The following is a 27,881-nucleotide window of genomic DNA, read 5'->3' as shown; positions in this document are numbered from 1 at the left end:
GACTTGTCATCCGGCGGTTTGGCGGACGGGCCAGGAGCGTCAGTTGGGCATGGCGAAGTCTGCCTCCCTCGTCCGCATCTGATCTTTGTGGTGTTTTATATTTTTTTTTAATGGAGAGCAAAGAGTGACATTTATTTTGAAATCACCAGCGCTGATTAAAAGCGCGCGGTCATCAAATTGACCTGGAGGTTGGATGGCACATTTTCAGCGATAAGTAATAACTCCACTTGTCCCAGGATTGAGGAAATGACTTGGGTTTGAAGATCTGCAGGATAAAAATGGCTCTGAACAGTTCGTACTGACAGTTTTGCTCAGAAATGAACCACCTGTCGTCTGAAGCTGCAGGGCCAGTGGAGGATTACTCCAGTACTCCATTACTCCGTTACTCCTCCTGGAATTTACAGTGCATTCTGCCTGGACCAGGTTCTTGTTTAGAAGAACAAATCTAGCATAAATGTGCAAAAAAAAAAAAAAAAGAAAGAAAAGTATGTAGCACTCAAACACACAAGTTCCTGCAGATAATTTATCTTCATCTGCTTTATTTTGCTTTTACCAATATTGCGACGCTGGTTTTCAAAAAGGTTAATTATCTCACAACCCTCGAAGAAATGTGAAACCAAAGAGATGCTACGACTGAAAGGAGACCGAACGGGTAGCATAAATATTGATTGCAGTGAAACCACACAGGACCAATCAGGGCGCAGCACCACTCCAAACTTTAATGGCCAACAGAGATTGTTCTTTGTATGATGTGAGTTTGATATATTCCAGGTTTTACTGACACATTTCGGGGCTTTCGATGACTCGCGCTTTAAGGGAATGTCATCAGACCGCTACCAGAACCTGCGTTGGATTGAAGTGATGTCTGAAAATATAAGTTGTGTGAGGTTTAATGTGCCGTGCGGCTCGTGTGCTGGGCAAGAAGACATTTGAGGGCAGGAATGTTGTTTACGAGTGCCTCAAGGGTAGTGGCTGGTGGCGTGATTGGTCGAAGGCGGCATTTGTTGGCATTCGCACCGTCACCATCTATTGTGTCTGCAGTTATAATGTCAACATAGTATAGCCGGACTTCTGTTTGCACTCGCGCTGTTTGCGCTCCGTCGGTGTCGACACGTGTGGACGCAACAAGACGACACGATTCACCTTCAGCTCTTCCAGAAGTCTTTGTCGTAACCTGAACCGTATCTGGATCACGTTGACTCGTCTTGATTCAGTGTCGTTGCCCGTTTATTTCGTCGCGGTTCTTACTGCAACACGGTCGTGGTGCTACCGCAATCCACCAACAACTTTATCGGATCCCAAAAATAAGACAAGAGGAACCATGACTTGAACAATGTTGTTATGTTTGTAGGTTAAGGTCTTCCACGGTGCAGTGCACAAGATATCCCGAGAGTGTCGGCTGACATACCTTGAAGATCATTTGCCCCCGTCCCCCGTTTCACATAACTCTGGCAGGGGCAGAGACACTGGATAAGGCTGTGGGAACCTGTGTGAGCACTCTACCTAATCACCCCATTGCAACTGTAGTCGATATCAAAATCTCTGGAAATCAGCGTGTGATCGCAGAACGACACACGCGATTCTGTCGTTACTGTGTCTCTTGCAGGAATCGAACCCTGCTTCTATCTGCACCACCGGTTTGAGAACGACGGACATGGAAGCTGCATTTGCGTGCATGTACATGTACCGTAGATCGATAAGTGGTTGCATGTGTTTCCTGTGCGCACGCTCGCGTTCAGACCCCTGAAATTCAAGTCCAACGTTTGTCTTGCGGCAGCGAGGCTCCCGGGTCAGAGGTCAGGCTCATGACATCAACGGAACATCCAGGGGAGAGGGTCTAAATTTACTCGCCATCCAGATTGCCCCCCGTGTCCGTCCCTCGCTGCTATTAATAGGCAGAGGACTGCTGCGTGGCATGCACCCGCTCCCTTCCGAGAGTGTGAACATGGAACCTGAAAAAACAGAGGAATCTGACCTGAACTGGCCACTACGTCTGACCACTCATTTAGCGTTGAAAGCAAAGGGGCAGGGGTTTAATTAGCTTGGGGGGGCAAGAGGGGCTAATGGTTTTTATGTTTTGTGTGTCGAGCAGACTTACGTACTTCGTTCAGCCCTGGGAAAGGTCAACGTTACAATGATCGGAAAACGTCTTTGCTTTAGATTGGCAGCAATGGTCACTCAGGTGTTTCATTGAAAGTCTGAAGGGGTTTGGTCGATCCAAGATCCACAGGTGTAAAGAATATACTCATGGTGGCATCATGTCCAGAGCAGTAATGGCATCGTACTGGTTTAAAGCCGTCTTCATCAAATTCAATCTGATCTCGTGACTGCATGGGGCTGATGTGCAACACAGCAGTCGGGCAGGTTCGTGATCATTCTTTTGGTGAAGGTGGTTTTCCATCCATACGTTGAATTCTCTGCTCTGTATCGACCAACTCCTCTTCGATCTGTCCTACCAAAAGGTAACAGGGTCTATTCTGTGAAGTTTTGTGGAAATGTGTTCAGTAGTTTTTGTGTAGTGCAGCCGACAAACCGACAAACCAACCGAACTACAGACTCTGTGATGAATCAAATCTCTTCACTTCATGCGGCACGTTCTCTGCAAACTATCACAACGTCTTGACTTATGTGCCGTCGGATGAACAACAGGACGGAAGTTTCAGCCCTCATGATGAAGCTGACTTAATCAGCCACACACTGCTCACGTCTTCCTCCGAACAATGGCCCTTTAATGTTACCTAAAGAGGGTGACTATCAGCTGAGTCTCATCTCAACATCTCTCAACCTAACCAGAGAACCACACAGGCACGCTGACCAAATCTATATGATGATTTCTGAATCTAAACTCTCAGCGACTTCCTTTGCAGAGGTAGAAACCTAATTTCTCGCCAGACGATCGTTGATTTATTCCGAGATAGCATTTCGGCCAATGGGTTCCGTCTCTTCTGCTCTCCACGCGGACTGTTTACCCGCATGCAACCAAAACCTGATCAAGTGAGATCGATCAATATCACTTGTGCTATGAATGGATACAGACGGATACCAAAATCTGTCCCTCGCCTGAAGAACTCTAAGTTTTGAGCTGATGCCTTAATGTATAGCATGTTTTGTTCACCATCTTGGTTTAGCATGTTAGCACGCTAATACGCACTGCCTGACTCGACCCCTGATAGATAACAAGCCACTGGGGCCGACGGTCTTGTATGAAACATCTGCTACAGATTGTCAACGGAAGATGAGAATGGTTTTACAGACAACTGCTGCCAAAAATGATAATTGGCTCCCCCGGCACATTTCGGCCTCATCCCTGACCGTGGGACATTACACACATAACATACTGAAGCCCGAGCCTACTGTGCGAGCCTCGCCCGCGACAGCAGAAGCACACAGCCCACTGTTGATCCGGATCTGAGCTCCAAGTTCTCTCTCATCGCTCTCTCTGACTTGGATCGTGTTCCTGTACCTGCTCTTCATCCACTTCTCTGCAGCTCTGTGCAATGCGTGAAGGCGCTGCTACTGCTGCTGTTTGTATAATCCTTGGATTAGGTGTTTTTGCACATGAAGCATTATATAAAAACTCAACCTGTCAGCTACTTGGGGGAATTGAATCAGATTAGCAGGATGGTTCATTCTCCAGGGAAGGATGAAGTGGCTTCAGAGGGAATCACTAAATACAGCGAGTGCCATTACACCCAGAACTATTCACTTGAACTGACAAACTTTTCCATCTTCACGTCTGGATCTTCAATTTACCGTTTCCCTTTTTTCTTCTCTAGGATATTCAATACCGACAACTTCTCCTCCGGCTGGCTGAGAGTCGGAGGGGGAAAGTTTCCATGCGGCCCCAGCGCCCGCTCTTGGCGGGACGAGCGAGCTGTAGACCGAACTGTTTCCGTCTATCCACCTCTGCTGTTAGAGCGCTCCCTCCACCTCCTCCTCCTCCTCCACCTCCTCCTCCTCCTCCTCCCTCACTTTCTTCCTTTTTGTACTGTGACACAAACAGCCACTTTCCACTGCCCCAGACCTGAACCTTCATTCCACTTCTCTCTCTCCCCCCGCTCTCACACACACACGAGTGAAGTCTCATTTGGTAACAAATATACAGTGGGCATTGCTATGTGCCTGAATTAAAATGATTAATATTTGACTGCTGATGGAATTCAAATTAACCTTACGTGTGTGTGTGAGAGGCTTTGTGTGTGTGTGTGTGCGCGCTCGTATCAGTGTGAGTGTGTGTCCAACACTAAGTACTGTAGCCCGGCAGTTAAGTGGCCAAGCCATTAACCAGAATATGACTTCTGCAAAACTGAACCGTAAGAAGAAAAAAAAAAAAACAAACATTCATTTTCGCAAAGAGCAAATTAAAAAAAAAAAGTAACGAGAGCCGCAGAGCTCTCGGGGGCCTTCGCCCCGGTCGTTTGCAAAAAGCAATAAAACCTCATTAATCAGGTTTGTATTCTTATGGCATCCAGTGAAATTAGATCATATAGTTAACTTTCATTTTCCATCAAAGAGCCCAACTGTGTGCATTAACAAACAGGCTTGAATCGCATCTATAAATGGCAGAGTTGGATAACAGTGTGAGACCGGACCTTTGGCTCAAGGTTGCGTGGGTTCATGTTGCTGGCCCCCTCCGCTCCCCTTAGACCTGGCCTGATCTGCACTGGATGGAGCCTTTGCTAATCATTGGCACCCCGACTGAGGTAATGAGTGCAGCTACTGCTACAGCACCCGGAGCGAGGCAAGGGTCACGAGGCAACCATGCTCACACACACACACACACACACAAACACAAACAAAAGCCTTTGTGCAAGGTGCGTATATACAGTAAGCGATTGATAATCCATCATACGCTGAAACAACAACATATTTTTCTTCTTCTGAATGGTCATTCCTGCAAACGACGGACTACAATCACGTTTGGCTGTTCGCTAATGCGTGTATCTACTAATGCACTGATGCATTAAGGAGCCACATATTAACAAAACACATTACCACAGAGCCTTTTGAGGCCCCTGTGTGTTTAAGTTGAATAAATATTAGTTTATTTAAGAATTTTTGCCATGTAAGCATTAGAACCAGTATTCACACGGCGGCTCTTGTCCTCTCACGTCGTGCTCAGGTTAGAAAACTTGAATGCTGAGATAATAAAATTATCATTCCACCACTTCCTGAATTAATCAGAAACTGAAAAGGTGATGGATAGTGAAAAATCTGAAGCTGAAGGAGCTGTTGCGTGGTTGGTCTGGTTGATAACTAGCGTTGTACATTTGCGCGGCGAATTTGGTTTTACGTTGCTAATGTCCAACTTTTTTTTTATTCCTAGAAAGGTTCTTTACCTTTTCTTGCATCTTTGGATGCAAACACCTACAGAAATGGAACCAATGAATTACTTTCAGTATTAGAAATGAAAACAGAGTGCACATTCACAAGCTGCAGGGACAATAATTCTGCAAGACAGGGAAATTATATTTCTGGTTGATTCAAGCATTTTCACAAAGTTTACCATTAAGTCAGAAACCACAGGTGCATGAATAAAACAATATTACTGGATCAATTTGCAAATTGCCTTCTTTAGAAAACACTCTCTGTGATGGTTGAATCATGGATTTTGGAGCTAATGGAATTCAATTTAAGTTAATAATTTATCTTATTGAACAATCTAATGTTTTTATGTTTTAATATGCAGTTGGCAAAGCACGGTACAGTATATGCTTTGAAAGAAACTTTTCAGCCTTTACCTCACCACCTCTATGAATCTCCAGTACACTCTCATATCAGCTGTCAGATGAACCCGTTCCAAGAGACAAACAAGTAAACAACCAATGAACGGATGGTAGAGAATATCTGATTGGCTAAGAATGTGGATAAAAACTCAGCTGAACAACTGTAGGGACGGAAAGACACTCTGACAGCGTTTTGAATACCTGCAGCAACTGGTAAACATTACAACAACTGCATAATAATCAAATGCCTAACTGCCATCTGCACACACACACACACACACACACACACTCCATGGCATCTTAACTGATGGAAACTTCCCTCCCTGGCTGTCAGTGTGGTCCATTTCCTGCCAGGTCTGAACCAGCTGAGCCAGGGACTCATGTTCCACTCAGGGGGCCTTCAATCATTCTTACCCCTGCTGCAGGCACACCGTAGTGGGTGTGAGGTCAGGTCAGACTCCGGGGCACAGGGTCTGCAGGAGACATGGTACGAGGTCTCCCTCTGCTGCTGTCTCGTCACATGTGCCCGGCGTTCCCAAAACAGACAGCCACTTTTAAGAGAGGGAACTCAGTTGTTGTCGAACGAGGAAATCAAAGCAGTTGGTCCCAATATTGCACCCTGGAGTAAGAGATATAATGTCTTTAAGAATAAAAAAATTCTGGATGACAAGGCACTAAATGTCTATCTATTGACTGAGTATCTATCACTTCATCAATCCAGCTATAATAAATATAAACAATGTGTCAATGTCTGAATTGTTTTTACTCATGAAGTGAAGGCAAAGATGTCCATATTCTGTATGTGTATGTGTATAAAACACTTTTTTTTAATGGCAAGATTAAATCATAATTCAGGATTACTAATAAAAGTGTGCAAACAAAACGAGATGTGATCTACGGTCCATCAAACACTTGCCTCAGAGTGCTACTTGGACCAATTCTTCCGAAAAGGAGAGAGAATTAATGGGTGTGAGAAACACTCTGCAGATTTACTTTAATGGCAGCGGGTTGATATAACAGCACCGCATTATTATCAGTCCTGTTTACTGTACTCTTACTACCACTAACTGGTTAATTTGTGTACTGGTAAGAAGGTTTAACTTGAATCTTGTAATTAACAAAGACCAATTGGTGGCATGCCTTTAAATATAACCCAATAGTTAGATATTATCAGAATATTGAGAAACTACTGTGCTGCTGTTCTAAATCTTTAGCCACTGTCCTCTGATTTATTGCACCCTGCCTTTATAACAGGATATGACTTGGTAGTTATTCAGATTGTAAATACTCCATTGCTGCCTTATCACTGAGATTTAATGGATAAAACATATAACTATATAAATACCTACAGTGGACATGGAGTCCATTTATATAAATCCATGCCTCTGGGCTGTGAACTGTTCTTCAAGGGCATGGAGCAAACTCCAGTGCGCCTGCGCCGTGCGAGTGCTACCGGAAGTACATCTACGCACGTGCAGCACAGCGTTTGACAACCTTGAAAAGACTACAAAACAGCTAGCTGGTAGCTTATGGTTCACAACAAACCGCTCCAGCGATGCCTGTAACAAGACTTCTGTGAGTATCGAGCCTTTTCTTTCCATTTCTTGGTGTAATTACCCCCAAACGACGCCTCAACTAGAGACTGTGTCGTTGTTATTCCGCTTTTCTGGTGATTCTGTAAGCTAGCAAACACAGCTAACGTTAGCATGTATCCGCCTCTTAGTTACCCTGCATGCCTGAATGTAGCCTTTGGTAAACGTTGTTTTCACTTATTATACACTTCTGTCGGTGCGCATTGTATTTGTTTAACTCTATAACTCACTCTTAGATGGTGTTACACGACACGAACATAGCCAGCGGTGGCTAGCTATGCTACAAACAAACTGCCGTCAACATGCAGCTAGTGTCGTGGTGCAGTAACTATGTACGTTGCTATGACAGGTTGTAGTGGAGCTGTTAATGATCGGTAGATAGTGAAGTAACTCACCTGTGTCTGTAAATATAAACTGCATCAGCACATATTCATTGTTTAAGGAATTCAAACCAGCTCCAAGATAAAGTTTGCTACTTTAGACTAGCCCATGATGCTACAATCATAAATAATGTTTTATCCCCCGTGTCATGTCATCATTAACACATATTTGTCAGTGATGTGATGATGCTTGACAGGCTCAAAACGAGTTTATAGGATAATTCCAGGTTTATGTAACTTTGCTCATATCTGGGAACACTGCATCATCACAGGGCAAAAAACATACAAAAGCAAATCAGAGAAGTTATAAACAAATAAACCGTTGAACCAGGTCATGTGATGAAAATTAAAAAGTTCTGATAAACTCTCTTCCTTGTTCGGCACTGAAAGCACACAGACACATTTTTGTCAAGCTGGTGAATAATAGTAGGACTGATGGCCTCCCTTATATGTGGTTTAAATTCCTGTGTTTTTTATTACAAAGCTCTCTTTGAAACAGCTCCGTCTTTATCAACTCTGTCAACTGACGACTTTAGCATCTAAAACAAAAAAATGCACTGTACAATTCTGCCTGATCACTTGTGCAGCTTTAACATCTTCCGAAGTTTCAGTGTGATTGTATGAAACACTGTTTATGACAGCTGTTCACCTCTCCTCTCAGATACCCTCTCTACCAGCTGGGTAACCCTCAGCTGAGGATCTTCAGACCCAACTGGTTCCTGACGCTGGTGAGACCGGGGAAAGAGCAGCCTCCTGACACTGCCCAGTTTCGCATCCCAATGGAGTAAGGCTTTTCTTGTGTTTGTTCACACATCCATCCCCTTTGATCAGTGTTTTTCTGGGGGCCCCCCTCACCTGCATGCATAAGATTTTTCCCAGCTTTAACACACCTTATTCAAATGATGAGCTCGTCATCAAGCTCCACCGATGCCTAATAATACATTTTCTTGTTTGTTACATATAGTGCTCGTCTATCAGTGGTTGTATAGTACATACTGGAGATATGGAATGAAGTAAAGGCTTATGTTTCGATGTGCGTGTATAGAACAGCACAACTATCAGCTTCTAAGAACACTTCGTATGTAATAATAATATCCGATGTTATTAGTTATTACCTGTTGCAAAGTTCTGACTATATATGATCTAATGCCATTTTATGTCAGTGGACATTTTCATTATAGTTTCCTCATCACAGTATCTTTCTCCAGTCTCTATAGAGCCGTACATTTCATACTACAATACATCTACACTTCTAACTGCTACTGGCCACAATAGCAGCTCCTTATACTGTGAAACCTATGAATAGGTGAATTTGTGGCTGTGTCAACTCTCGCATCATAAATTATTTATAATACTCCTTAAGAGTAAAAATATAACAATTCTAAGCTGTAAATTGTGCTTTTATAAAATTACAAAATGATAGTTATTTTGTTTGGCCTTAATGTTATATCAGGTAATTACTTTTGTCAGACTATAGTAGTACTTAAGTATCACTCAGAAGTGTTATATAAGGAACATATGTTTCACATTTCAGTCTGCAATGACTTGTTTTTACTGGCAACGTAGCAGCATTTCTGGACCAGTATTCTGCAGCTGGAGTTGCTAACGATGGCCTCCAGGTGGCGTCACAGCCTCATGAACAGAAATCTCTGTCCTCGACAGTTTTTAGAGTTCATATCACCTTGTGGCTGTCTTTAATGAGCTCAGTTGCAGTGATGACTTATGAAAGTCTGACGTGGTCAGCGAGTTGGGAGCTGAGGTCAAAACTGCGTTTGCTAGAAGTCAACTAGAGGAGGCAATACTGATACATACCCCAATAAGGAAAGTAAACTGTTCTTGATTCAAAACGTGTGTCCAATGGAGTGTGCTATATATATAATACAACTTTACTGCATCCTAATCTTGCCGTGTTGTGTTTTTGTCTCACGATGAGTCAATTTGATGAGTTTGGACAACACATATTCTGTCATAAAACGCAACAGGAGGTCCTCACCAGTCAGCACTTAAAAGTGATGAGCTGATTTTGCCAAGCTCCGCAAGCCAAGGTCACTGAGGTTAGCAGTGCTCCTCAGGCGATGAGAGGGCCAGAACCCACACTCGGGAGAAAAATTGAAGTTTGAGGCAGATCATCTATGTGTCTCTGGTGGGGTTTAGACCATAATCTGTTCATCCAGGTGCCTGGCCTCCCACTCTGATTTTTGCCTCTTCTCTGCCAAACTCCTAGGGTGCTTATGTAATTGTGTGTGTGTGTGTGTGTGTGTGTGTGTGTGTTTCTCTGTGCACGTTTGTCAGTGTGGGCGAGTCAGTTTTGGGAGAATAGTGTGTGTCTTTGTGTATATATGCACAAAAGTGGGTAAGTGCAGGGTGCGTGTGTGTTTATAAGGGTGTGTAAGGTTTTTTTTTTTTTCTTGGAGTCTTTGATGCCTGGGAGAGGTGCATGGCTGATTGATATGCTGCTGGGCCCCAGTGTGCTCTTGAAACACTGTTATTTTTTTATTTTTTTTTTAACTTTTCATACACACCATGTAGTAACTGGACACACATTGAGAAACAGTGACACGAACCAAATATCACTCCAACTGTCATCTTGTTGATGAGCCTGAGTCATTACGGCAGTGAGAGCTGACGTAGTTATGACCCTCGAGGGTAGGTGGTGTTAGTCTGGGTAAGTTGTGGTGCCAAGCAGCTGTTAATGAGAAGTGGTCATGTTGGCGTTCTCAGGGCAATAACACAAGGTGGCCTTTATCTCAATGACACCTGGGAGCTGGATATCAGGGGTTGTCTGTTTTGTTCTCTGTCGTTTTTTCTCTTGTGTTCTTGCTTGTTTGCTGAATCTCTCGCTATGATGTGCGCATGTCTTTCTCCGTCCTCTCCCTCTGTCCCACCCTGGACTCTGTTGTTTATTGTGCTTTTATTAAACGCTTTGCAACGCGTCCAAAACCAATCCCTCTTTGGCACTTGTTGTTTGAGACACCTGGCCCGTGTTCGTGTAATTCTCTTTCTACCTGCTGGAGGGAAGTATTTGTTTGTCTTTTTGATTGTTCTCGAACCTTTTGTGCTATGTTAGTATTTCCTCTCCGCTCCAGAAGGAACATCATCAAATTTCTAGGTTGACACCCACACACACACACACACACACACACACACACACCTCTTGGGCCTCACCTGGCATGGCTAGATGCCAGCGCTGAGACACACACACACACACACACACACACATTAACACAAAGAAAAGATCACAATGCTGAACTTTGTTTTCACTACCACTCAGTCACATTTCATGCTACGATGCTGTCTAATAACTATGAAACCAGACCATGCGGCTGTCTCGCTCTAGACATGGGCATAATGTTACAAAACATCTCACATTGTCTTTCCACTTCGAATACTCTTCAGTACCTTTTGGATCAAACCGTGGTATGATCGCCATGGCAATCACTCTGGTTATGTTCGCCTGAGCCACTTCATAAACACATGGCTGAAGTTGGAAACTGGGTTATTTTTCACGCTAATTAACCTCAGTTTATGTCATCCGAAGTCATTTAGTGAGCCTGTAGAGGAATGCAGCTAGCTGTCGGGTCCTTACTGACCTGTGTCTCTGTAAGGAGTTTAGTGACTCCTGGTGACCTGTTCTTTGATCTATTTCTGTTCTATTGTCAGACCAAAAACCTGAACAATAAATCTAATCCTTCACACGCTGCTCTTATACTCTCAACTTCTCAACTGTCTCTTCTCTCCCTAAGTCTCAGGTTCCTCAATGGCTTTCCCTCTAAACAAAGTCTGCTATTATGATCTTGATACTTAGTGTTGAGCAACTTCTGTGCATGTATTGTCTGTGTAGATGGGAGGGTTAAAGTAGTGAGTGTGTGTATCTCGACTCAAACCTGACAATGGGGCAGACTTACAATGAGGAGCGGCTTTCTTTTGCCTTTCATCTGCACAGAAAACAACTCTCCTGTTTCATTCTCACCACTAAGCCGCTCTGACACAATGTACTTTGATGTTGTACTCTGTGTGTGTGTGTGTGCGGACTGTTTAGTGTACCTTGGATGTTTACCCTACAGCTTGTTTAATGAAGGTTACACAAAATAAAGTCCAAGAGGCTTATTATAACATACGTTAATGTGTCGGAGAGACAGTTCAGCTGTGTGTTAACTCATAAACTTTACCAAACTTGATATATGTTCTCTCTCACATGACACAAAACATTTTGTACTGTTTGCTGGCTAGTTTTTAATGGTATGGGCTCAGAAGACGATGATTGTCAGCCATTAGTGATGGACGACGGCAACGTCTATCAGCCAAACCCTACTAATCTGGATAACAAACCATTAAAAATTACCAGGTGCTGATACATTTTACTGCATTTTCTCTATCTTCACTGAGATTAGATCTCTAACTTGCAGACCAAACCTGTGCATGAGTTATTTGAGGTAGCGTCCAAAAGTCTTAATTATTTTTCCCATTTAGTAAATTCGGATATTCCTTTTTTAGAAAAGTCGCTCTGTAACTTGATAAATTTTATGCATTGTTTACAGCAAATCAGCTGCGCCAGTGGGTGCAACATACATCCCGCCCCTATTGTATCATTTCTTCATTCAGTTCTGTAAAATAACGCATCTTTTGTCACCGTCATGGCACAGAATACAGGTATAATCAGTAGTTAGATGTGTGTTGCTTTCATTCCTTCCACTAGCTCGCTCAAAATGTTATCAACTCTATCTCCTGATCGCTAAAACACATTTATATCAATGTGATGTTTTGTATAGATGCCGGCAAGTTTTATGGATTGCATTTACATCTAGCTAAGATTCAAACACAATGCGATCCTACCTCCAGATGTGGTCAGACAGATCAATCACGTTCCAATCATGAGATTTAAGGGTCTGCCTGTGTACAGTGCTCCTCTGCTGTTTTCCACTTGTACCGTGAAATCATTTTAAAGTACTAGCTGATGCAAGAGCAATTCAGACGGCGAATACTGTCAACAAATTAACATCAGTGTCAGCTTTAATAGGAGCTTGGCAACCACCATTTTTGTAAATGTTTTTCTGGACAACATAAGGCAACTTACATACAGGAAAAAGAGGGAACCGAGTTGATGATGTGCTGAAGGATTGAGGTTCCTCCAAACTGCAGTAAGTGCCCGTCGCTTGCAACTCTGCATCACTTCTATGTGTGGCTGCTCCTCTTCTTTTCCATTCCCTTGTAATACTTCAAGTTGATCTGCCAACCAAAAAAGGCACCATAAAAAGCCCAAATGTAGATGCAGCCCAGTTTCTATCAAACAAGGAGCCACATTAAAAGCTTTTCAGCGGTTTGCCAAGTCAAGTTGCTAAAACAAGCAGCCTTTCCAAGGAGGATTCATGGTAGCCACAAGAAGCATGATGGTCAGTGAATCATTCCTATACAAAGTAAAGTTCATCTTAGAACAAGAAGGACATGACAACAGCAACACCCCCATTCCTTGGATCAAATGTTGTTGTAGCCATTACTAATTTACAAGCACTGTTGCACAGTTTACCCAGTGGAGTACACACACCATTTTTTAAAGATGACTCACTATGATGACCACTAAACCAACACAAAGATGAAAATAAACTACCAGATAAACATAGTTTTTCACATAACATTTGTTCAATGCTCTACATTCCTGCCGCTAAACCAACTCCTTGTTGTTAACCTGATGAAAGGGGCTACATCTGTATGTCTGCTGTGTGAAAATAGGCCATTATGGACTGAACCTGCAGGTGGCAGCAGTACACCGGGCACAGCAACAGCACTAACGTGGTAAAACACAGGATTTCCACCAGAAAAGCTTTTGGGCCTGGAGGCCAAGTGTATTTTTTTTTTGGGGGAGGGGGGGTCGTGGTCGAAGAAGCGACTGGTCGCTAAAATGAGAATAGCTGGTCTACCTTTTAAGTTCTGTTCACCTTGAGTGGGCCTAAGTCAAAGACGTTGTTGCTAACTCTGGGGCTAATCAGCAGGTGGTCAGTCACGGGAACTTGGCTCAGGTCTTGAGGAGTTATAGCTGTTTTTGTGTATAATGAGCACCACTAAAACACGACAATTGAGCAACTATCTCATAATCATTTCTCCTGTATGGAACCTTTTTAAAGTTTAGTCCCATGATATTGGGCACATTGTTGATATTTTGTCAGTGTCCTTACACAATCTTCTCTAAACCAGGTGAAACATTTAGGATAATTTCAGTATTTACAAAACATTCCACCACCAACTGTAATTCCCTGTGTAAAGCAGGAGCCCTGACCCAAACTAGCTAGCTGAACAAATTATCGGTTGAGGATGCTGCTATACATATTGCTGAGTCGTCGGCATACATGGTGATGTTGCAGTTTCGTGGTTCATGCCCTAAACCAACTCATCAACATTATTCATACAAAAATCCAGACTGGTTACTTAGAAGTCTTTTTTAAAGGGACAGTGTGTAATATATCAAGTATTTAGTGCCATCTAGCTGTGAGGTTCTACATTGCAACACTCCTTTGCTCACCCCTCCTGTTCTGAAGACGTTGGAGACGTTCCAGAAGCTACGGTGGCCCTGACGGACAAGAAACTCATTTTCAAAATATGGACTCTTTCCCAACAGCGTTGAGTATTTCTACTGATTCAAGTAGTGAGGTAAAGATGTAGTTAGTTATTGTTATTGTTAGTGACGAGCACTTTCGCTGAGCTCCCTCTCAGTTCCGCAGTCAAGCTAGCTCTGAGCGAAAACGTGTTTAGCCTTACTCCGTAGTACCACGTAGTGCTTTGTGTCCCTCTCGGCAGTTCATAGTTTTTTTAAAACCGGAAAGACATGGCGGCCTCCATAGAGCTTGCCCGTGCTATGTATATTCAGATAGGTAATTCTTCGCTCAGGAGGATAAGTCAGATTGTTGGCAGAGGTAATTGTACACCAATGAGGACTTACTTATGAACGAAGACGTTGATTTGAGTTAATAGTGAGTGGGTGGCTGTATAGGGCATTCTTTATGTGCAACGGAGGCATTATCCATTCACCTGGCAGAGGTTCTATGAGCACCAGTAAATGGACGAGTGACATGCAGTCTCTGAGCTTTCTGAATACATTCACCAGCCTTATTGTCAAAGACAATCAAAGCTGTCTCTGTCCTGTCTTGCACTTTTCCAAATGTGCCCTTTCACCTACTTCTTTCATATACTTTTGGGACACAGGTGTAAATGGACTGTCTAAAACTACTGGAACTGGAACTGATACACAAATTTCTTGGCTCAGTGTGAGTCAGCCCACATTTGAGAATAGTAAATATCCAGGAGCGTAGATTCATTGCAGAGAAAGGATTGCATTTGAGAACAGCTGACAGAGGTGTGTGTCTTAATCTGCAGGTGGAGGAGTCTGCTATATTATCACTATCAAGCAACTATGTCACAAGTAAAGCTTGTACATACCCAGATTCTTCATCCATGCCTGCATCCCCTCAGAGACCTGTTTGTTTTAGCCCAACTTGATACCAAATTTAGGTCTTATGTCTGTCTTCTTCACCTCCCTGTGAACAACTCAGAACAATGTAACGTTTTCAATTGTTTTCTGACAGTAATGCCAGTGTGCCTGTTGAAAAAAACTGCTCGGCAACAACGGACCATAATTGAACCTTATCCATCGCCTGCGTCATCCGATGCCCTTCTAGGTTTTGTGTTTGGAGTTCTTTCATCATCTTGGGTGAGGAATCTTTGTAGCATGTGTGTTTGCGTATAAATATATACCAGTTGCTGAGGAACGATGCCTTTAGCCTTGGCAGTTGCTGAAGACAGGTTTTCATTCTTCCTGTGAGGCAGAAGTGTGAAAGGTTAGCTTGTGGAGTCAGATGGGTGTTTATACTGGGATGATGATCAGATGCTGCCTGCATCACTATTGGAGACACCACGCCCTTTGTCTAAGTTTAGCCTTGTTTATGTTCAAGCTTAACTTGACATTTTCTCCTCAGCTTTCAGCCCAAGGCTTTATCTTAGAATGGATTCCAGTTTGTTGCTGAAATGGGAGTCATTATCGACTCTGGTCAGAGGAAAAAACAGCTATCTAATATAACTACTGTAAGTCTAGTTTTCAGTTTTTGTGTTTGGATCCATTCAAAGTAAATCTATGTGTGCATACATACCTATGAATTTTGTATGTAAACTATCTGGTAGTTAATTCTCCAAATCTTCCATTCAATTAGATTTTTGATTTTAAGGTCACAATTCGATTTGATGTTTTTTTCTTTTAGCACAGATGGCTATACCATTTCTAGACTAGTCTAGTCTACGATGATTGGTTTTATGCCATTATTATTTTAAAAGATGGCCTACGTGGTGTCATGAGTGATATATTCTCCATTATTTGTATGCAGTGTACCACACTAAGGCCTTATTGTCAAATGTGAATAAATTATTATTAATAGAAGAAGAAGAAGCCACGACTAGTCTTACCAGCCAATTGGAAACTAGCTGTAAAAAAAAAAGAAGAGAAGTCATGGAGGGTACCTGGCAACTAGTGACTCTGTTTTGTAACTGGTGTGGCGGTGTGGCAGTGTCACTCCGTGGTCCGTGTGTGTGACTTATGGGGAACCCTCAGTTTGACAAAAGGTGAAGCTGGTGTGTTGTTCTGCTACTAGCGTGCTGGTCTTACGAGGGATTGTTTGTCCTCAACAACAGGCTCAAAATAACAGTAAAGTCTTTACTGTTATTATTGTGCGTTTTAAATTTGGGCACAAAGCCGATGTGAAAGTGAAACTTAATGCTTAACTTACACGGTGAAATGTCGATTGTGTTCCCTCTGTAGTATTTATCCATGCCCTGCTAGTGATCCGTCCTACTCTGCTTATGATCTCCAGTCAGGTCTCTGCCACAGCAGGTTAAACATGCCGGTCCTAAAGCAATCGTCCGCATCCACAGATGTGTTTTAAACTGGTGCACAAAGCCAAACTGAGTGAATACACACAACACATTGCTTTACCCTCCACTGTGGCTTCAGTCGTAGTCTGATCGCCAGCTTGTGTGATTGGCCACCGCAACATGACGTCTGGCTGCATTTCTCCAAAAGCTGAATGTGTCTCACTTTTTTCGGCACGCACCGCTGCCGCCAAAACAGACTACCCTCATTAAAAGAAATGGGAAAACCTGCGTTTTTCGCCGCAATGACGGATCCAATGTGAATCCACTCGCCGCACTACAATGTGCTGTGTGTGGGTTTTTTTCCCTGTTGGCACACCTGCCGGACGTGACACTGAGGGTGTGGCTAAATCTTCGATTCCACCTTTGATTTTGAAGGTCGAGATCGTGAAGTCATTTTGATCGGTATCCAACTTGCATTCAAAATCGTGACATAATTTATGCTTTTGTAACATTTTCAGCATATTCATTATTACTGATGTTTATAAATGATTCATGTTCATCTGTATTCTTCGTAAATTTTACATTTTTGTTATGCTTTTTCAGTCCCAGTATGTATGTGTGCATGCATGGGCATCTTGTGCAGAGTTACTGGCATGACTATGTATGTATGTAAGTGGCGGCTTGATAATTGGAGTGGTAAAAGCAGATGGAATTGGATAGGGAAATGTTCCTCATTAATCAGGATCAGTGTTCCCTCTGCTAATGATCCAGAAGAGACCTCGCAGTCCCCAAGCCACTTTCCTCCCTTCCAGTTCCCTGCCCCTGCTTTCTAGGAAAACCTGTCTCTCAGTGCAATCACTCTCTCTTTCTTCCTCTCTTGATCTCAAGTACCCCGGTCACTCCGCTCTGCTTCACTGCCCTCTGGCACACACACTGCGAGACGGGGGTTATAGGGGGAGGTTGGTGCAAATAGAGCAGAAAGGCGCATCTGCATGCCACATCTTTGGAGACACATCTCTCTCCTCTCGACTTAGGAAACGGAGATGAATAGTCCTGAAGAGGCCCGAGCAAGTTTGTTGTCAACTTTTTTCACACCAAGATGCAGGAACTCTAACCCTAACACCCTGTTTGTACCTGGACCAGTACTGGCTCTGAGAGGACCTCTCAAACGCAGCTGCCTCAAGTTGATGTTTGGTTAAAAATCCCTATCGTACCCAATAGTTACCACATCACACCAACCTACTTTTGGTAATGGTGGAATCAAATTTGGAAAGAGTTACTGAAGTATCGTAAATGCAAGCTTACCACTCTCGATAAACAGAACTAAGCAGGTCAAATGGAAGTGTTCTAGGTCCACACTGGTGTCAGCTTTGCCAAAATTTAGCGTATTATAGAGGAAAAGGCAATTGTTTGTACTGCACGGAAACATATATGACATCATTCTTGGGTACAAAGAGTCTTTGTGTTCGCAGATGGGATTTTCTCATGCAAATGTTTGCCTTACCTGATATTGTTACAGCAGCTTGAGGTATCGTGCTGTTTACTCTGAAAAACAGGGGATATTACATGATCCTTTTCTATCAAAGAAACATATGAGGTGATAGAAGACGCCATATCCGAGGCACTCATGCCAGACCACAGCGTCGCTATTAAGCACTTTGTCAGACGCATTTGGGAAGTGCTCTCTACCAGGCTAATCCAATTGGTGAGATTGATTAACCGTTAAAAGCCTTTCTTCCTCTGGTCGGAGAAATCCGTTCCAAATGCTGCCCAGTGGGCTAGCTTTAGCTGGGCTGGCCCACCGGATCAGTTGGTGCCAGGCCCACTTCCTGTGTAGGGTTTCACCGGGCGCGATCAATACATGCAGACAGCTAATTGGATGAACACTGACACTCACATTTCTCTTCTCTCCACTTTATGGTCCAGAGAAAAGCTGAATATGGGTTCATAGGGGAGTGTCTGTCCGCTACAGTAGGTAATATAACAGCAGAGTTTATGGGAATGTAGTGTGGAAACAGGCTGTATCATTTATATGCCTGTGTCAATTTAGTGTATGTGGTGTTATTTGATGAACGGTGATCCAGCATGTAACCCTACAAGCTCTCAGACATCTTCCATCACTCCCTTCTGGTTCACACATTACCCAATGTGAGCACTGATGCTGGATGCCTTACATAACCCCTGCTCTCCTTTCTCTCATTCTCCCTCCCTTTTCGTCTGTTTTTCTCTTCTCCTCGTCTCCTCTTGGACATGTTTGGACAGAATGACCAAGTGTGACGTAAAGAACTACCTGGAGAAGATCTACAACGTTCCTGTAGGAGCAGTCCGCACCAGGATACAATTTGGTGAGTGTCTTCATGACTTTGCACAAGCACATACAGAGCGCTGTTACATATAAAGAACTTGGAGAGGCTCCCATGGAATATTTATGACTCTAATGATACTGTACTGCATTAACCCCTGCAAGACCAGTCGTTTGCAGGCATTGTGTATTAAATAACTGGCTTAAACATTAACCCCTCTGCAGAGGTCTGTGTTGATTATTTGTGTGTGTTGCTGGTGTACAATGTACAGTGTATATAAAGACAAACACCAAAGTGAGTTGAGAGAGAGAGAGGGTGTTAAAGCAGTGGTGAAAACACTTGATTCATGGTATGCGCTGCCAAGCCACAAACAGTTCATCCAAATTAAAATCCTAAAGTTGTACTGCAGCTGTTATGAGTAAATCGAGCAAATGGTCACACTCACACACACACACACACACACACACACACACGCTAAACTCATCCACAGTGTGCTAAACGACATTGTAAAGTGTATAAATAGTTATTTGATAACTCGATGACAAAAAGTGGCCTCAACTTTATACAGTGGATAAATATTTAAACATTTGCCTGTCAATCACATTGTGTTGAAATTTGATATGATGTTCATGTTACAATAGATTCCAGTGATGAAAACAGAAAAAAGCGTCTGTTGAAACTACCCGTGTCACTATCCATCCACATGCTCAGTATGTTGCACTCGTTTCTCAGCCCATTTGTTACGCAGAATTCAGCTTCCAAGTTTTGTGAAATCCTCAAGGTTACAGCCATCCCAGTAGCCAGTGAATTTTGGTTATGGCGTGCTGGAATTCACAGAAAGATGATTTTCGTTTTGGAGGCATAAAACCAAATTGGTTCTGTGTAGGAGACCGTAAAAGTTGGTTAGCAGCTATTAGCAATTTCAGCTTACGATGTTCCCATTGACATGCAGCAGCGGGAGTGTTTTCCAGCGGCTAGTTGTGGTAGTGGTTGGCGTGCCTGGCTCTCCTTTCCCCTAACACACACAGCTGCTTATCTGACAATCTGCTGCTGCAGCATTCCAGCCTCCAGCTGTCCCAGGACACCCCACGCTCCCTCCACACAAACACATGCTATTCACTTACAAACTTGCAAGTTCAAGGACCTAAGTGCCCGATCCCTTCCTGACCCCTCGTCAAGGATGATCATAGAGCCAAGAGTCTTATATCATTGACGTAATAATCCCTTTGACTTTTTATTTGGGGGAGTACACGGCTCACGTTAACACGGAGTGATTGCGATCCGTACAAGTCTAGGAATTTGCAAGTTCATGGAAGAACAGAAGGCGAAGACATATGGGTAGCTTTAAGTTCGAGATATGCTGAGAAACGAGGCACGAGCCCCCTCTGCACCGCGCCTGAAGGGCCACGAGGAACCCCCTCTACCTCTGGAGGAGAAACTGGTTAGGAGACGTGGAGGGGCGGGAGGGAGGAGGAGAGAGGCGCCTAGTATAGCCTGGCCTACAGTGTGGAGGACCCATTAACGCTGTTTATTAGGGTTGTGTCATTAAAAGCTAGGGGGAAAGGAAAGCCCCTTGGGAGGGTGGGTGGAAGGAAAGCGGTAGGCTGTGGGGGGACAGAGAAGGATAGAGAAGAAAGGGTGGTTCGGGGCCCCTGGTGATCCCGAGGTGCGTCAGAGAAGGTATCCCTCTCTGCGTCAGGAGTTCCACTCCATTGGCAGCGTAAAGATGGGAACCAGCAGAAGAGAGCGAGGGGCGCAAAAAACGACCCTTTCTTTCCTCCATGGGCGGCAGGGGTATTTTGGAAGAGGTTGCCATGGTTACCCCTCTGGCCTGGGATTTGTAACATGATAGCCGGCTGCCAAACCGCAATCTCAAAGTGGGAGAAATTGTGCTTGCGTTTGCGAGTGTTGTATGAAAGCTTTGTCTGTGCGTCTGCATGTGTTAGGAAAAGGGCCATGTGAAGGAAGAGAAACTCACTTTGTATCTTTTTCAAGGTGTACAAGAGTGTGTGTGCGTCTGTGTGTGTGTGTGTGTGAGTGTGTGTGTGTGTGTGTGTTTCATTTACAGGGGACAGGTCAGTGCCTTACCTCGCTCTTTAAAACGTCATAGCATTTCCCAGTGGATTCCCTCAACAATCACAAACGCACACATACAGAGGCGCACACTCTTCGTTACCTCTGTCTGACACACACACACACACACACACACACACACACACACACACACACACACACACACAGGGGCCTTCAGTTAGCCAGGGAGGCACGGAGTGGAGGGGGGGGGGGTGTTTTACAACCCTGCTCAGGGCTTTCCCTGAGCAGTGGGCTGCCTTCCTAGGGATTACTAGCTATACGTACCACACACAAACACACACAGACACACACACACATGCAGACACACACATGACTCATTACAGCGGAATGTTTCCCTTGTTTTTCATGTCATAAACCGTTCCCATGGCAACGGCCGTTACTCAGAGGGCCTGTTGACTTGACCACCAGGGTCTCGTTGAGATTAGGGATGAACCGTTTGATGTTCTCGTCGTCGTCCATCAGGTGGGTTTACATTGTAGCGCAAAGATTGAGATACCTGTGTGACGTGCCTGTGCGTTTAGTAAAATGACCTTTTGATTTTTTTTTGTCAGAGTCAGAATTCTGGCCGGCCTCCACACACAAACACACACACACACACACACACACACACACACACACACACACGCTTCATCTCCCAGAGTCCCTTATCTTCCAGACTGTGAGAGGTCTGACAGGAGAGAGAATGATGTCATCATCATCTCCAGCTGGGGAAGAGGTTAAATCGCCTTTCGCAGTCAAAAAAGGCTGCGGCTCTGCTTCACCACTGGTGCTCTGGTCTACAGGGAAAAATGAATAGTAAAATATCTGTTGTTCTGATAGGAATGAAACATAATCTGATAATTGCTGTGCAGGTGAATAGATGTCGGGATAGAGCTTCAGCCTTTGGCTGATTGTCACTCAGGGGTGGACTGTGGCATCTCATGGGAATAGCGTGGAAACTACGCATGGGACGCACAATCACTTATTAATTTAGTCTTAATATCATCAGAAAACAATAAAGAATGATCATCTCCGTTTCTAGGGCCTATGTGACACCATGATATCCCTTGTTTAGTTTAACCAATAGTCGAAAACTAAAAACTTGAGTTATCAATAATGAAAAAGATCACTTATTTATTACAAAGTTGTCATTTTATCTTCTGTCTGTTGAGTGTTTATTGATAAAAACTAAATCAAATGTTGGAAGTCTGTATTTGTCTCATCCAGCTTCAGCTTTCTTATTGAGGAACTCGTTCATTGAAAAACACAAAAGCATTTCTACTCACTCATTAGCAACATTTCCCACCGTTTAGCACCGCCTCTCCACCAGTCAACAAATGTCCATCGTCTTCACGGTTTATCGTCACATTGCCCAACCCTACTCGCACCAAATTCATAAACGATATCATCATCATCACTGTGTCGCGCCGTCTGCCGTCCCATAACCAGTTTGCTCGTGTTTAGTCACTCCTGTTTGCCGAGCGACTCAACGTCTGCTGTTGTTTCTGTTTTTCAGGCTCCAATAAGAAGAGGAATCACCTGAGCCAGAAGGTTAAGCAGCCTGACTATAAAGTAGCCTACGTTCAGCTGGTGAGAAGATATAAACACACACGTATACACACACTCAGCGTCCTACTCGCGGCCTTTTCTTGTTGCTGTGTTGTTTGAGTAGCATTAGCTCATTGACTCCATTCCAGTACACAGTGGGAGGTGGAGACCTCTCCACAATAACTTTCTCTCTCTCTCTCTCTCTCTCAGTCTGTCTCTCTCTCTCTGTCTCTTTCTCTATCTCGCCCTGCTGTGTTGTGTTTTTCTAATTGTTGAGGTTGCACTATTAAACACAATACCTAGGGGCAAGGGCATATCGGGGCCCTCGAGCCTTCAGTTTTTGTGTCATGGGCTATCTTTGTTTTCTGAAGGGGGTTGAGAGAGGTGAGACAGGTAAGTTGATGTTCCCCCGTAGAGCTCTTAAGAGCAGGCGGCTTTTGAAGGTGAGCTCTCGCACGCACACATACAGCAGGGTTCGTACAGGTGCTTGAAATCCTTGAAAGTGCTTGAATTTCAATGTTGTGTTTTCAAGGTCTGAAAAGTGCTTGGATTTTAGTTTAAGTGCTTGAAAGTGCTTGACATTATAACTCTGTGTCTTTCACAAAATTGGGATCAGACTGGATAATTAATTTCTGAAGTTTTTGCTGTTATGAAATATAATTTTAGATGTTTAAAGCATAATATATTGTACATAATTGTGATAAAAAGTGAAGAAAAAAATCACAAGTGTATATATATTCCTTTAGATACGTATTTTACGCTAGCAATAAGGTGCTGGAAAATCTTAAAAATGACCCTTAAAAGTGCTTGAATTTGACCTTGAAAAATGTGTACGAACCCTGATACAGGTACGAAGAGAAACAATAAGAAAGAAGATCACACATGTACCAAAAAGCAGAACTATCTGCCGTTTCAGATGTTCTTCCCTGCTCTCCTTAGAGACCTAGACTAACACAAATCACACAGCTCTACCTTGCGTCTTCCTCCTGTGCGGTTCACACACTCTGGCCGCCCTCTGGAGAAAGCAGCAGTCTGCGTTCTTGCAGGGCCCTGAGGGTGAAAGGTCGTCTTTGGTTACATGCCAGACTTATTACAGGACATATTGAGATATGGTTATCATCCGGTGTAGCTCTACTTTTTGTGCTTGTGTGTGTGTTGTGCCATGGATGGGATGTGAGCAATCATGTGTGTAGGTTGGTGTGTCAGCCCAGACTACCTCATTGCATCATGGCCGTTGCCTTCACACCTGTGTTTGAGGTGAGCCGTGGGTCAGAAAGGCCCATTCCCTGTGCTTCTTGCCAATGTTTGAAGTCTGTTCTTCTTTGAGATCACACAAACCTCCCCCGAAAAAAAGTCGAAAAAAAAAAAAAAAGTCAGTGTTTTAATGCGTCTTTGATGCAGACGTGAAAAGCAAGGGCCCTTTGTTTTGTGCCTGCCGTTTTGATCTCGCCCAGATAAATCAGCAGCGGTGTAGACGCTTGTTTACGCCGCGCCGCCCAACCGACTGGGAGCCATCAATCTTGAAACGGATGAATAATGAAAATTGTCTAAACACGACAATTTGAAAGAGGATACATACTTGCAGCAGCCATGAATCTTTTAAAAGGGGAGACTTCCTCTCGTCTGACACCAAGGAAGTGGCCTGTGATTTTGTGTGCGTCTGGAATTCCCAGCGGAGTCGGTAGTGATGCTTCTGTCTCACCAGATGCACACGACGATGATAGGTGTGAGGATGCGGAACAGCACACACACGGTGACATGTTTGCATCATTCATGCACGCGGAGCCCTAGAGGACTGATGTTTTTCCTCGAGTGTCATTCGCTCTGTAGTCGCAGTCATGTCGTGGTTTTCTGAAGTCATGCTCATTTGATGGTGAACAGCGGGGCGGAAAGACTGAGATGCAGACTTTGTGCTTAAAACGGCTTGATATAGAACCGAACAGCCAGCCTATTCCTCTTTCAGGTTTTTCAGAAAAACATGCTCCCTCAACTCCCTTTCCTACCTCTCACACACACACACACACACACACACACACACAGAGCCCCAGAAAACCCTCCTTTCTTTTGCAGCGGTGGGTAGAAAACAAGATTGTTCCTAATTGACTCCACATGTGGGAGAGTGTTCTGTGGGTCGATGCTCACACCGCGGTCCCCCCCATTCTACCCTCATCCTTCCCTCTACCCCATCTCTCTCTCCCCCTGCTCCCTCCATCAGCTAATATTGCAGCAGTAATACGTTTGCTCCCTCTCTCTCATTCCTTACTCTTGGTTTGTGGTCGGGGGGAGGCCTCCCGTTAGCGGGGTTCCGTGACGGCCATTTTCCTCAGGCTTAGGGGGGACCCCAGTAACGGGGGGGAGGAGATAACGTCTGCATGTGTGAAATGTGCACTGTGTGTGGGAAAGTGTGTGTGTGTGTGTGTGAGGGGCTCACACAGGAGAGGTGACTAAGGGCATGATGGAGTCATGCCAGAGTGGGGAGGTCCAGAGACGGGGCAAAGCGATCAGGGGGAGGGGGAAGAGGCCGTGTGTGTGTGGTGCTGGTGGTGGGGCGACAGAAACAGCAGTAGAAAATGAAAAATCTTGAGTCTATCAGACTGCTTTTAGTTCTGGCTGCACGTCCATTAAACTGATGTATACGCAGTCAGACTGCTTTCATGCACCGCTAGGAAGTACTAGCTGTGTGTAAAAGAGCTAACTCGAGTCGCGACGCTCGGGGTAACACTTGTTTCACATTTTCGCAGTCAGCTCACACTGTTCCGTCTGTTTGATGCCGTAAAGGGCTGATGTTGGAAAACTCTGCAATGCACTGCTTGACCTCTGTTGTAGACATTACTTCATGTACAGTAGGTGTAATTAGATTTCACATGTGGTTCAGTATATCTTCGTGTAATAACATTTTCCTCTGGTTTTCAAGAAAAGTGCGGGCAGGTCACGTCACCTTTATTATCAGAAAAACCTGCAGTGTTTTTGCAGTAAATGGTCTTGGAAGTTGGATTGAATGTGCTCGGTAGAAAAGAAGGCCCTTTTGCAGCCGATCATGTTCATAATGCATGTCAGACCCTGTGGTTTACCCTCATTAAATTCTCTTGGCCCATCTCACAGCTAAAGCGCACTGTGCCACCATTTCCAGTTAAACCTTGCCTTCATTTGAAACCTTTGTAAATCCAACTCGGTGCTTTTAATAAAAGAGAAAGCACTCCAGTCCTGAAATTATAGCCAGTTTTGAATGTTTTCAGTCATCATTCGGCAACATTATTGTCAGTCAAACATTTACGATAAAGTACTCTCTGCCTGGCATGTAAATGAAAAGGCTGTGGTGAGTTTTGGTCAGGGGAGGAGTTATTTTCTCTCTTTGGAGTGGCAGCTAGTTTGCAAGCGAGCTTTGCTGGCTGGTGCCAGCCGCAGCACTTCAGTGGGCTGAGTGCTCAGAGTGCATGTTGAAAGCTCCCGGAGGGTGACGCTGTGAATATATGAATGGGATGCCTGACCAGTCTCAGCATTTCTGAATGATCGAGTTTAGTGCCACATTGTTCTGTAAATGTCAAATCCATGCTATAAAAGTAATGATTTCCACCCAGCAGATTGTCTACAGCTGCTCAGATTGTTTGACAACATGCTGTATTTTAACAGTTCTTACAGGATTCTGAAAAATAACTTTTATTTTATTTAATTTCTCTTGCAGTCTTGTGGTTTAACCTCAATAGTTTTTAAGGGAACAGTTTGGAAAACATTTAGCAAATTACATTTGGAACATTTTCCTAACTTTATTTTGTAATTGACCAGTCTTTAGCTTCTAAGTAAAGGTTCTCCATCATTTCCCTGAAAGCCTGTTATGTATCCGTGTAAAGAAAGGCATCTCAGACATTTTCCTGGAGTTGTTTTCAGAGGTCAGAAGGGAGGAGCAGGAGTTTGTTTTCTTTATGTGTTGGGCACCGCATGGCACCTCCAGGCACCTGCGAGATGCTTGCAACCATTTAGCATAAAAAATCCTCTGTTGTTTGACACTGTGTATACACCTAATGAAATCACACAGAGATTAGACGTCCGCGTGTATCAAGAGTTATCTGGCCTTGCTCGGGACTCCGTACGCATTGTTGTAAGTCCGTCCTTTTGTGGGGTGTGGTTGCACAAATCCCACACAAGCTCCATTCAGCAGACAAAAGCTCACTTCATACAGTCAGAGGAGAGTCTGCGTCAGGGCGAATGAGTAAAAGTAGATGATGAGTGAAAACTTTGCAGCAGGAGGGAGAGCGGGCAGACAGATGGTCAAAGGTGTTGTCACGATGCCGGCCTTTAGTTGTCATGAAGTGAGCCGCTAGTTTTGTTACCACATCAACCAGTGCTGTCACTGACAGATAGTAGTCACTGAAGCCGACCAGTACCAGTATTAGAAAGTTGATAAATGTTTTCGAAGATCCCTTTTATGTTATCGAGCACACAGATATGTTTGGCATGGAGGCAGGATATTTAGCTGTTTGACAATAAAATGCATCTCACCGTAAACTTGATTTGGAATTGAATAATTTTCCCCCAAGCATCTTCTTTTCTGCATTATTATCTTAAACAAATATTTCCCAATCGGGCCAATATTAGCCGATAGGACAGGACAGATCTAGATGTATCTTACATGCTTTTTTTTTAAAAATGCTATTATAATTTCCATAACATTAAACTTGTGTTTTGCAGTAGTTTTGTCTAGAAGTCGCTTTCATGCACTTTTATACATTCAAAGGTTGTATTTACGTGCTCAATGTGAACAAATTTGAGCCCTGAAATTAATATTTTTTTCTGGAACATTTGTCCGGTCTTTTTGTCTCAGCAGTTCTTCTAGCCGTGTTGGGACGTTTGCACGTATTAAAAGCCGTGATCTTTCTCACATGCCACAAGTAGCTGCTCATGATTGTTTGTGTGCCTTCTGGCCAGGGTTTTTTCATAAAAAGCCGTAAATAAGGTTGTCACGGTTTCTCTCCGGGGTCTCGGACGCTGACAGCATTGAAGCAAACCAGTTGCGCCAGTCACATTACTCGTTGCCCCGAAGCAATGTCCCGATCCGACGACCACAGAACAAAACAAGATATGGGGTTGGACCAACAGTTGTAGAATAAGTGGCAGCTTCATTCAAATTGCTCATTTCCCGTGTTTCTTTCTGTCGCTTTCTCCACCCCCGCTCGATCCACGGGGAAGGCCTCGCTCACAGTTAAAGAGGAGCGAGAGCGAGAGGGAGAGAGAGAGAGAGAGGGAGAGACCAACAAACAAACAGAGGGAGAGACTGAGTGGCAAACATGGAGGAGTTGTGACACAGCTGAAAAGGAGGGAGAGAGAAAGAAACAGCTGTATTGAGAGTGATTATGAGAGGGAAGCTGTGGCCAAGTCTGGCTCTCCCCTCTCTGTTTGACTGACACTAGATGG

The 27,881-nt window shown here is 43.9% G+C and overlaps 1 protein-coding gene across 1 annotated transcript in view; it reads left to right on the top strand.

Annotated features, from left to right (window-relative positions):
* Positions 1–7,149: 7,149 nt before the first annotated feature.
* The window catches only part of mrpl23 (mitochondrial ribosomal protein L23), a 35,345-nt gene continuing 14,613 nt past the window's right edge, over positions 7,150–27,881 (top strand). The window contains exons 1-4 of the mRNA XM_030426925.1: positions 7,150–7,301; positions 8,360–8,482; positions 18,811–18,893; positions 22,441–22,514. Coding sequence (XP_030282785.1) covers positions 7,282–7,301; positions 8,360–8,482; positions 18,811–18,893; positions 22,441–22,514 — 300 coding nt within the window. The 5' untranslated portion in view covers positions 7,150–7,281. The remainder of the gene's footprint in view (positions 7,302–8,359; positions 8,483–18,810; positions 18,894–22,440; positions 22,515–27,881) is intronic.

This window comes from Sparus aurata, chromosome 8 (assembly GCF_900880675.1).
Source record: "Sparus aurata chromosome 8, fSpaAur1.1, whole genome shotgun sequence".
Classification (NCBI taxonomy): Eukaryota; Metazoa; Chordata; class Actinopteri; order Spariformes; family Sparidae; genus Sparus; species Sparus aurata.
Note: the sequence above shows the minus strand (reverse complement) of the source record. Positions and strands in the feature narration are given on the sequence as shown.